Below are 12170 nucleotides of genomic sequence, written 5' to 3' on the forward strand. Positions count from 1 at the left end.
AGGAGGTTTAACATTGTTGGTCATTGGTGTCATAGTGCATAATAAATACTAACTTTGACAACTGAAATTGACCTGTCGTGTCGCATTTTAACTGCCTAACTATTGTTTCTAATGCCTTAAGAAAGAGAAGAATATACATGATCTGAAATATATTTGACAGGATTTGTAAAAGTAGATTCTGAAAGTGGGTTTTACAATTGAATCTGTTTATACTTTTCTGAGTAATGTGATTCTGATTAACATAAACATGAAACAACGTTTTTCCAGATTGTTTACCTAACATCTTTTTAAATAAATAGAATAATTTGATGCCGTATTAGTTGATAAAACATCCAATGTTTGTAATGATATAGGTCATTCATAAGCTCTTAGAATTGATAATATTAAAAAAAAAAGTTACCAGGTAGTAAACGTTTAATTAACTGGAGTAAATAGGTTTGACATTTAAATATGGTCATACATTTGTGTGGAGAAGAGACAATATTCAAACTGCTTGTGGAATTTTCAAAAATAATTGACATAAACATAAGATTCATGTTTGTGGAGGTGGATCAGTTTGAGCCGAGTACATTCATACACAAAAAAATACGAATCTTGCAAATGAAAAAGACTGGGTTAAACTTTATCGAGCAAAATAATCTTGGACACACACGTATTTGATTGCAAAGAGTCTTTTTATTTTTCTTTGTGTTCAAGTACGGTCCTCTCTCAGCAGGGTCAACTAAGAAGCATGAACACACAATAACACACAACTCGCACCAGAGCCTGAGCACTTTCAGGTGGGATTTCTCTTTTTGTCTTGAGAGGGTGGTGGGGAGGGATCAGCAGTTTTCACGTTTAGGTCAAGTGAACAAGAGTCCTGTTGTACACCACATAACTTTTCTCTGCGAACATTTGTTGCTTTTCGTGACACTGACATCTGCACATAAAAATTATATTTATATATATATTTATATTTATATTCATATTCATATATTTATAGATTTGTCATTCTATATTAACAATTCATTGTAATGATTTTTACCTTGGTTTTTCATGTAAAATTGGACAAACTGTCAGTAGGAATGCCTGATTTGGACATTGATTTATACAGGAATGCACACCCACATACACACAACAGAGGCACACACACACACAACTACACACATGCATGCATAAATACGCTCCCTCAAATTAACATGTTCGCGTATACACACACACGCGCACGCACGCACGCACGCACACACACACACACACGCACACACACACACACACACACACACACACACACGCACACACACACACACACACACACACACAAGCCACACATTCTACTATCTACATGCATACACGCACACACAAATGTCCACCCACACACGTCCACATTTGCCCAGCCAACACAGAGAGGCAGGTCTGTACTGTACATCTAAGGGGGGGTGATGTTACCCATAATCCCCAGTGATAGTATGTCTTCACCTGATCAAAACACAACAAAATTAATGTTACAAATAACAAAGGGAGTCATCCAGTCAGTGTCTGTAAACTTCGACAGAATGTCCCTTAAGAGTTCTCCAGGACTGGTCCACAAAGTGTCAAAGTTTGGCACAAGGTCATGTCTTTTTTTTTCTAGGGTATACACTAAGTTGTTCAATATTAATGGTGAATCTTGCTGGACAGACCAGTTTTTTTAATGCAAATGTAAAGATGAGAAACCACTAAAAGTTGACATGGTCAAACATATTACCTCTCTGAAAAGGAAAAACAAACTCTTTCCAAATACAGTGTGCTTGAAATAAACACATTTTTTCCTATTTTTTAGGCAGTGAAAAAGCACTTCTGTTGACAGGGACACTGGCGCTGGATGCTGCTCTGTCAGCCTGATGTTGTGGCAGTCTAGAACTCCTCTTGACATTTGTGCATTTCCACAACTATATTAACTGGATGGCGAGCAAATACTGCAGGGCAAAGCAAAGGTGTCCACTGATATCCGAAAATGTCTGTCTGGTCTGCTTCTTGTGTTTTTCTCTCACTTATTTTTGTTGCTTTTGTTGTTTTTCGGTCAGTAGTCAGTCCTGGGGAAAAAAAATCATCAAAAAATATGTGTAATATACACACTATATCACCTATGGACTGTGTACAGAAAATGACCATGTTTCGAAAATTTAGAAAAGTAGAAAAAAAAACAAACAAAAAAACATGTAAAGAATGATGAGTCTCTCAGATGACATTCCTTAAGAACGAATCCCGAGGCCTCTGTAGGCATCAAGGCCATTGAAAAAAAAAGGAGACAAGCAGCGCTACGTTTTGTCACTTAGATAATAAGATAAAGATCCACTTCTTGCTTTGTGCCATATGTGCTTTCATCTTTGAGCTTTTATAACTCCTGACCTTCAAGAACCCTCATGCCACTTTTTGGCTCTCTTCCTATCCTCTAAGTACCTTCAGGAAAAGGTCAAGCCACTTCCTATTCTCGCAGAGTGAAACCTCTCACTCATCTGATCCCCATTATTCTGTGATTCCATCTTTCCTCTCCTCTTCATGCCTCTCCATGTTATCCCCTGATTCGTTTTCTTTCCCTCTCTAATTCCTCTCAAACGAGCCTTTTCATAAGAAGTTCCACATGCTTCTTATCTACTCATCATTGCAATGGAGCTGAAGCTGACGAAATAAAATGATCTGGAAAAAAAGGATAACGTCGGCATGCACATGCAGTCTGTTTGTCACTCTACCTCACTTCACTTCATAATCTCACTTATTCTGTCTCCCCTTAATTTAATAGAATACAAATGATCCTGCTGAAGACTCCTTTCAAAAATGCCAATTGCTATAATCCTGTGCTGATCAGCTACTGACTGCTTTTAAAAATAATCCCTTACACACACTCACACACAGATGCTCTTTGCCCCCCCCCGCCTACCCAAACTGTCGAGTGACTAAACCCAAGAATCTGGTGAGGCCGGGTAGTGGCTGGTCTCATAGTTCAGTTCGCTGTAAGGCCGGGAGGCTGAGTAGAAATCGACGTAGTTGCCAGTGGACTTGAGACCCAGGTGCATGCGCAGGTCTTCACGTGGGTCCCGAGGGGGGCCGGTGGTGCTTGGAGGTTGCTGGGGTTGGGCCTGGGTTTGAGCCTGTGCCTGGACCTGTGGCTGAGGCTGAGATGGAGGAGAGGGGGGTACCTGTTCCTCATAGTAGGCCTCATCAAAGTTCCGGCTCTGGCTGTGAGGGGGAGGCTGTGGAGGCAGAGGCTGGGGAAATGAGGGAGGTGGAGGGTAGGGGTCATAGTCTTTTAGCACACCTACTGGTGGACTGTCCTGCTGTGGCTGAGGGGGCATAATGCAGGGCTGTACTGGAACCTGGTGAGGAAGGAGTGGTATGGGAGAGGAGGTGGGGGTGATGGAATAGGTTAGTCACAGAAATATAAGAGGTGGGGGCAACATGAAAAGTATGGAGAAAAAATTAAGAGATAGGGAATAGAATGTAGAGTGAGGTCACAGTAGAGGAGGATTTTAAGGGAAACACAAAATATTCTAAAAAGAAGGAATATTAAGTGGAGTAAACTGATATATAATAAAGGTAATCTAAACCTGTGTCACCTTGAGATTAAACATATTGGAAAAAAAAGGCCAGAAAAAACTAAGGAATTCACCCATCAAAGAAAGGCTTGCATTTGTACCAAGATACAATTTCAAGAACTAGTAGTCAAGCATTATATTGCATATTTTTTCTTAATATTTGTATTTATTTGAAGTCACCTTCTAATACCATGGCAAAGACAATCAAAACAACCGTGTGGCTTATCTAGATGTTATTCAGTGAACAGGCATTTAGAAAGTTGCTTGCTTGTCATTTCATGGACCACTATCACAATGCATACATTCAGCCCCTGTATAACTCAGCATAGCGATTCAGTTATTTCCGCGTCGTTTTGGTCCATTTCATGCAATGAAATGACAGCAAAATCTAATTTGGAAGCAGCAGTAATTCAGACAGAGATGCGAAACTCATTGGACTCTCCTGATATTCATAGTGAATCTCTTTTCACATCAGCTCAATCAATTTAACAGCCTCCAGGTGACATCAGAGACCCAGACAAGAAGGTGTTGAATTTAGATGATTAGATGAAATGGAAAAAAAATTAACACGCATCTTGCATTTAGTTTAGAGAAGCCTGCTTTCCTTTTCTGGCTATAGTTAGTAGTTTAATTAACATAAATAATCTATCTTGTAGTTCCATCAGGGTAAAATACATTCCAGTATGAAGGATCTACTCACAAAAACATTAACCGGAAGACTGTAGTTCGTGGGTTTGTGACCCATTAATCAGACGCCTTGCCTATCTGTGTCTATTTCCTCCCTGGGTATCTCTTGCTCTTAGTAACACATGATGGTGTGTGTGAAGTGACTTTGATTGTAAATGTGTGAAAACTATTGTGCTGGTAACTCACCTGGTTTGGCTTGATGTCATCATTGGCATTCAGATAAGAATTTCGGAACAATGTCGAAGTCCCGCAGGATACTTGAACTGGATGGACAGATGATAAGACTGTCATTTAGTCATTTTTAAATCCCCATAAAGGTTTTCTGGAGGGCCGGGCAACAAATTGTGTTTAACTGTACTTGCAACCGACATAGCTCTTAAAATAATTGAAAAGAAAAGAAAAAAAAATAATACAGATGATGGCTTTTTTATAGTTAAGGGCTGATAAGATGTGAACAAAAAAACAGAAAAGGCAGAATGAAGACATAAAGTCACACCAGTATAACAGACAAAGGGAAAGAAACAAAATCTGTGTGTGTAGCCAGTACGAAAAAAACAAACGGGAAGACAAGAGGGAAGTTGTTAAAAGATGAAAATATAAATAAGGAGAAAAAGGAATACCTGAGGGGGGATAAAAAGAAACATTCAATTATTTTCTGTATTTCTCTCACATTTTTTCACACATAGACACACCTGACATGCCATCTTTCCGGGATGTGTGCTCTCCTTTGTTGCTATGGAAACCAGCATTGGTTGCTGTGGAATCATAGTCCATCTTGCGTTCCTTTAGACTCATCAACTCTCTGGGAGAGGCTGGAGCGCTTGCTGCACACACACACATTGCATGCAAGTACACGAAAAACATTTCCGAACACACATCCACATGCAAGCACGCGCGCAGACACACACACACACACACACACACACACACACACACACACACACACACACACACACACACACACACACACACACACACACACACAACCATACAGAGATAATGAGAATTAAATCCAGATGAGCATGAGTCTTGACACTGCAACCTTACAGTTTCAGTGTATGGGAGTCTTGGAACTTTGAAGATGTCATTATTTATCTTTTAACTTGTCAGCAAAGAGTCACAGCAAGCAGTCTTCACACCTTTAGTTCACTCACACTGTTACTAATTTATGTCATATTTATTAAACTTTGGATGCACTTTTTTTTTATCTGTGGAGCTTCTCAGTCATCCAGGTCACAGAATTCTTGTTATGGAGAGGCTTCCTCCCGCAATTCTTTTCGGATGAGGTGTGAAACGTCTTCAGATGAAGAAACTCAAGTGCAGTTGCCAAGACAAGAAGATTTCCACAAGAATTTGCTTTCTTATTAGTCTAACAGCCTCTTTCAGTTTGGTTTAAAAGTTAGATATCATCCACCTCTAAGACTTGACTTGCTTGCCTAGATCTATAAAACTATCAGCCTCTATTGCAAGCTGAACATCTAAAGTAATGACAACTGTCTTATCAAGTAACAAATGTAATATATTTCACCTGCTACAGATGCACAGCCTTCTAAATGGCTACCATTAATAATACCGATCACCAAGCGTGGAGAATCAATCATTCTACTTAATAAACCTGGACCTTCAGAATCACATCACATTTTAAACATGACAAAATGGAAGAAAAATCCGTCTTGGAAAATCTTGATAATTTATATATGTCAATTACTCAGTAATGGTATCGGTCTGCTAAAAGCGTGGTTTTGGGCAACAGCCACCTTATCCCTAAAGTTGATACCTTCCTTCGTTCTCGGTTGAATCTGCCATCACTTTATTAGAGTAGAGTTGATTTTGAGATGTATTTCAAAGTGAGAAATGGATAAAACAACTAATGGAAGATGGATAGAGTGTTTATTTAATTGACAAGGGGGTCTTAGTTGAATATGACGTTTCACATGGAAAGGTCACGGTCCATTCAAAACTTACTTTTTGCATTTTTTATCTCATTTACCTCATGTCCTCAAATGTTCATTTTATTCCCACAAGATGAGCAGCTTCACACACTTAAATGCATCATTGCACTTACGCCTGCCTGTAAAGGCAAGGACAGACCCGGGACACATACTGTACATACATCATTTTATAAGTAATGTCTCTCTTTTTTCCATGCACAGACTTGTGTCGGAGTGTAATCCCCTATAAAGCAGCCTTATAGTGCTTACTCAGCCTCTGCTATCTTCACACATTGAATTGCCAGAATCCTGCCTGTGTATCAGCAGCTCTGGCCTGCTCAGCAAACATTTCTGTAGCTGCCCACCATACATTTCGTATATAAATAGACTACTTTTGAGCTCCACTATCAGAAGTGAAGGACATTCTAAAAATATGCTCCATTCAACCCAACTTCCAGAATTATAACCACTGCGCAATCCTGATATCCAGGAACAAATAGTTGTAATTAACTGATTCATAATGTACAAGACAGAATCTCTCCAAGGTGCACTGCTGCAAGATGATTTCTAATATTCTGCACAAAAAAATGTATCACATTCCATCTTTTATGTATTAAAAATATATTGTTGCTGTTATTGCTTGTATAACCTACAGAAGTGCGAGACACTAATACATATGACTAACCAAATAGGATAAAGGTCTTTTAAATTATATCTCGAGGGCCTTACAAATCTGTTTTTATCACTTTGAATACAAAAAGGCCACATTATTTGCAATAACCTCTTTTATTTTGACATTAAAAAGCAGCAGCACTGTTAGTCTAGTGTTTCCTGCATGTAAACAGGAGATTATAACATTAACGTGAGAAAAATGCCTAGATAGAAAGGCAAATATAGACGGTGAAGTGACTAAAATTAAAAATGTTTGGGAGAGGGCTTTTGTGACATTTTGAGACATTGGATTTCTGATGCATTTTATTTGACACTTCTGCAGCAGACTCCATTAAACCTAATGCTTAGACTTGTCACAGACACCCCTCAGAGATGCTGCCATCACTACGGTTACTTTGGGGATCTGACTTTACCTGCTGGGCATGAGAACCTGGGAGACTTGTTCTATCAGCTCAAAACACAGCAGGACCCTGGAGGCTTTGGCGGACGCAAAGGTTTCTTTCTCCCTCTACTATGCTCACTGCCTGTAGCCTCGCCCACAGCCCCCTACCACTCTAACCGTCTTGCCACTCTCTCCATACTCACTCTTCTTCATCCAGTGTGTCTGCATGCCCTCATTACTTCTCCTTCTTTGATCTGTCTCTAAGGGGCCAAATCACAGGGTATGCAAAGAGGTGATATAGATGCATGTTGGTGTGTATGTGGCTGTTGGTGCAGCTCGTAAAGAGTGAGACATCTAAGGAAAGGTGAGAAGAAAGAATGATCACTGCAAAGAGGAGGAGGAGGAGGAGGAGATGAAATGAGTGAACGCGAAGAGGTAGATGAGATAGAACACAAACATGGAAGTGCGGATGGAGTAGGTGGAAAGATGGAAGCCTTTTTTTGACAATATACCCCATCTTCACTAATGTACTCCAGATATTTATATCTTTCCACACTATGATTTCAGAACTCTTTACTTTCCAATGTCACTGGCCAAAGTCAAATCCTCATCCCTCACTTCCTCCCTGCATTAACCATCCTTTAATCCCTAATTCTTCTTGCCTCCTTGCTTTTACTTTTTTATCTTCCACTCTGTTTATCTCATCCCTCTCTATTTTCCTGTCTTCTCTCTCTCATACACACACTTCACATGTACACACCAACAAATCAAACACACACACACACACACACACACACACACACACACACACACACACACATTTCTCTCTGTTTTTGCTGGGTCCTTGAAGACTTCTCTAAGCCAGGAGGAAGGAAAAGTACTTTTCTGCCTCATCAGCTAGCTAAGCTCACCAGTGGAGTGGAGCACAGCTAAAGGCTTCAAGGGCTGATGCTAACAGCTAATGCTAATGCCCCCTTTGCAATGCATGAAGGCCAATGTTAATAATACTCTCAAGCATGAAAATCTGTGGGAGGCCAGAAGCGATGCCAACAGCTTTTTAGCCCCCACTTAAAGCATGATCGACTGATAAATGTTAATATGTTAATGTCTAAATTCTAGATCATCAGAATCAGTGCATATATTTTACTGTTGTAACAGTATCACTTTATATGCAATTTCTCTTTAAAGTTTTCTTTTTGTGTCAACTGAACATGAAACGAAACAGCAAGAGTTGACAGATATTAAAAAGAAAACTGAAACTGAATACCTAAATTATATTTTTCAAATATGCTCTAATGTTAATATTGCATATTCTGGCCACCCACTTGTCAACTCAAATAAAATAAAAACTTCAACAAGCATAGAATAACTTTACTTAGACCTTGAATTATTTTTGAAAAAAAATCAGAGCACCATCAGTTTTAGTCTCATAAATGCCAGTTTACAGTTTCTTTGCTCCACTTTTGGAAGTGAGCTTCAAGTCCTCAAAGATCTTTGCAAACTTGCTGTCCACCTATTTGAGCTTGCATAGATTTACATTTAATTCAGTTCTAAATCACTCCATTGTGTAGTTCAAATCTTGCTTACCAGAGCGGTTATTTGGAGATGTCCTGATGGGGGAGACGGAGGGAGTTCGTGATGAGGAGTAGGGCCTCTGTCTGTCTCTCTCTATCGTTGATGCAGAGCCCACAAAGTGATACTGTGAATAGCCGTCCTGGATTTAAAAAATAAATAAATAAAAAAGAATAAAATAAACATTTAACAGTTGTCATAAATTTAGCAATTGATTCATAAAATGATCGATTGGTAGATAGACAGATATACAGATAGATAGGTACATACAGACAGATAAATTACTGCAGTACCGTTTTGAGGTATACTTGTATACCGTCAAACTGTATGGTACGGTTAATGTGTGAGGCAAAAAAACTTGTTTTCTCTGTGCTTATATTTTCTTATATTACCATTCCATCCTGTGATAGTCAGGTAAAAACACAGTTTGACAGACAATGATGAACCCCCAGCACCAACACACTCTTTTCAACTGCTCATCCTAACTCAAATCAACACATTTGCATCAAACCCAAGCTTAGTGACTGTCCTATTGTTCCTGCAGGAAAAAAAATACAACTAATAACTCCACAAGCATAATTACTGCCAGACCAATGACTGTATATTAGTTCAGCAGTGATTGGACCAAAGCGCTTTTCATAAAAGTCGATTATGACAGTCAACAACAATCACAGTGCTGGAACCAAATTCAATTTAACATTATAATTGGGTAACTCTGAATGCAAATCATAAGCAGATGATAAAACATAATGGAGACGTTCCCTCGTAGCTTTAGTGTCTGGGGCCTTCGGCTCACTAGAAGGGAGCTTATTGCACTATGGTGAAAGAGGATATAACAAGAAAGAGGAATTGCTTAAACACAGGAAGAGAATGAGGTTACTGAGGGACCAAGGAGACGTGGCAGGCAGTGAAGGGGGGAATACAGAGAGGGTAGATGGTAAGAGAGACAAAGGATGACAGGAGGTAACAAGAACAGGGAGGAGGACAAAGAGTAATGACAGGAGAGTAAGATAGCAAAGGGAGGAGATAGATAATGATAGAGAGAAATAGATGACGTGGTCTGGAGCGTGTTATTCATTTCCAGACACAACAATGCGGACTAAGAGAGAACTGGAACTTTTGGCACAAAAGAGTTAAAAGGTGTATTTTCATTCTTCCATATTTCCTACCGTCAGTGGCACTGTATTAATCCATAATTTCTCAAGACCTCTCACTTAACTTGTTGTACATATTTTTACTCTTTTTGGATCTTGTTATAAATCTAGTAACTGCCCTATATTGTACTGGAGAACTGTACAACTGGGCAATGCCAAACTCTCAATAGTCAATTGAACATATTCAATAAATACTGTATGATGAATGTATTTGGCACAGAATGAGGAGAAGACTGCCACCTTTATATAGTAAATCCAGAATTCTGAAAAAACTTAGAGGTTTCTCAGTCTCACCAGCAAAAAAAAGGAATATTTAAACCTAGTGCATTAATTTGCAAGTATAATAAAAATATGAGCAGATAACTAGTTTAAGACATGAAATGTAAAATAGGATACTATGGCATTAAACATTCTCTACTACAGTCTCTGACAAATGAAGTGGCCAAAAATAAAAAAAGCAACTCGATGCTCAGTAACTGTGTGAAGATGGAGTGACAAAATTTTGTAGCCCACCAATGCTTCCCAGCAGAGAAAACAAGAATTTACAGAGGCTTACTGACTGCTTTGTTGGTCGAGGGCAAAATAAATACATTATATGATGCATGTATTGTAAAATATGATAAATGAAGTGTCCATCCATAACCAGCAAATCAACCGACACACCAAACAAAGAGCGTGAAGCCCGGGTCTCAGATTTAAATACTGGCTATGCCTTATTTTTTTTTTCTTGAGTCAATTTAAGATTGGAAAAATGGATCATAGACACAGTATTACCAAGAACTGAAAACTGCAGTGACTCATAATGACATGATGACTGGTTTAGCACTTTTATCATTTACACGCATACGTAGAAAGTAATATTTTTGTTTTTTTATGTTTAACCAAATGAGATAACATTTTAAGGTCTGATCCATCCACATAATCAACTTCTACACAATAAACCTCTAATGGATGGTTCAACCACAAAACTTGTTTATCTTCATCATGGAAAATGTTAACAACATGTGCATAAAAGAAGCCCAACCCTGCAAAAAGCAAAAGTGGGAAAGCAGCTAGTTTACAGAGACAAGGTCAGTGCACTCCAGTCTACCAACAACAAAACACAGTAAGTGGGCAGACCTTGAGATCTAGCCTAAAATTTTATGTTCTATATCAGTGTGGAGAAGTCGCAGCTTGAAAAGCAAAACGATACATCAATGAAAAAAAGCAATGTTTAATGTATGGTGCTATATAATGTACAATCACTTTTTCTGTAATACTAGATAAAACATAACACAGTTAAACAAGTCATACAATCTCCTCGTGAAATTGCAGCTGAAGACTGTAAACAAAATATTATTGCTGTCACTGATATGCCAAAAAAGATAAAGGTTACAGAGAGCCAAGAACAAGTGTTCCAAATTTGACCAAAACAAAATTGAAATTTTGCAAAAGACAGATAAGGAAAAGCGGGTTGCTGATGATCGTACCAAATCATCAATAGGACTGATTGGAACATAAAGAGAAAGTCAAGAATATATTAGGAAAAGGGAAGATAAGCTGCATTGACTTTGCTCAGCAGGAGCACTTTAGTCAGAAGAAAACTGGTTATGGAATCTTACAGCTGATCTTCCATTCCCTCAGGAACTCATGTCAAATGGATCGTCTGACCTCTTTCAGGAAAACACCCTCCTTCCCCACGTGCACTCAAGTCTCAGCTGCTGTTGGATTCCAGCCCATCTTCACCTCACCCCTTGGGGCCTGTGCTTGTGTTTAAGCAGGACTGAAACCCCTTACCCATGTCTATTTATTTGAGGAAACTAGAAATGTAATAGATAATTATTTTTAAGAATAAAAAAGTGACTCTAAATAAAGAAATATAAAACATCAAAGACTGGCTCTGGATAATGCATAACCCTTCCCTGACCTCCTTTCAAAGCCATTTGTCACACTTGATACCAGCACATGATGAGTTTCAACAAGCAGGAGTATGTTTGATAAATACCACCACAAAATCTCCAAAATGCTAGATCAAATGATCCTATCCCTCTGTTTGAAAAATGTAATGTAACTAAATTCCGAAGTGGGTTGCTCAAAATAGTAACTGACTTGCAAAAGGACTGACTTTAAGTTTGGGCTGTGAAACTGTACTTTTTTAATTCTATGCCCCATTACCTCCCTCTTAGGCAACAGATCCTTCACAATTTGACCTGTATTGTTGTTAGTGTTCGTCTTTCTTTAA

The 12170-nt window shown here is 38.8% G+C and overlaps 1 protein-coding gene across 3 annotated transcripts in view; it reads right to left on the reverse strand.

Annotated features, from left to right (window-relative positions):
- Nucleotides 1-668: 668 nt before the first annotated feature.
- The window catches only part of ctnnd2a (catenin (cadherin-associated protein), delta 2a), a 282667-nt gene continuing 271165 nt past the window's right edge, over nucleotides 669-12170 (reverse strand). For all 3 annotated transcript variants that reach the window (XM_086151388.1, XM_086151386.1, XM_086151387.1), the window contains exons 22-25: nucleotides 8811-8937; nucleotides 4931-5062; nucleotides 4425-4501; nucleotides 669-3332 (exon numbers count right to left, since the gene is read on the reverse strand). In XM_086151388.1, coding sequence (XP_086007514.1) covers nucleotides 2913-3332; nucleotides 4425-4501; nucleotides 4931-5062; nucleotides 8811-8937 — 756 coding nt within the window. In that variant the 3' untranslated portion in view covers nucleotides 669-2912. The remainder of the gene's footprint in view (nucleotides 3333-4424; nucleotides 4502-4930; nucleotides 5063-8810; nucleotides 8938-12170) is intronic.

The sequence above is a fragment of the Fistularia commersonii genome, chromosome 8 (genome assembly GCF_037954325.1).
Source record: "Fistularia commersonii isolate RoL2024-O1a breed Wild chromosome 8, RoL_Fcom_v1.0, whole genome shotgun sequence".
In the NCBI taxonomy this organism is placed as follows: domain Eukaryota; kingdom Metazoa; phylum Chordata; class Actinopteri; order Syngnathiformes; family Fistulariidae; genus Fistularia; species Fistularia commersonii.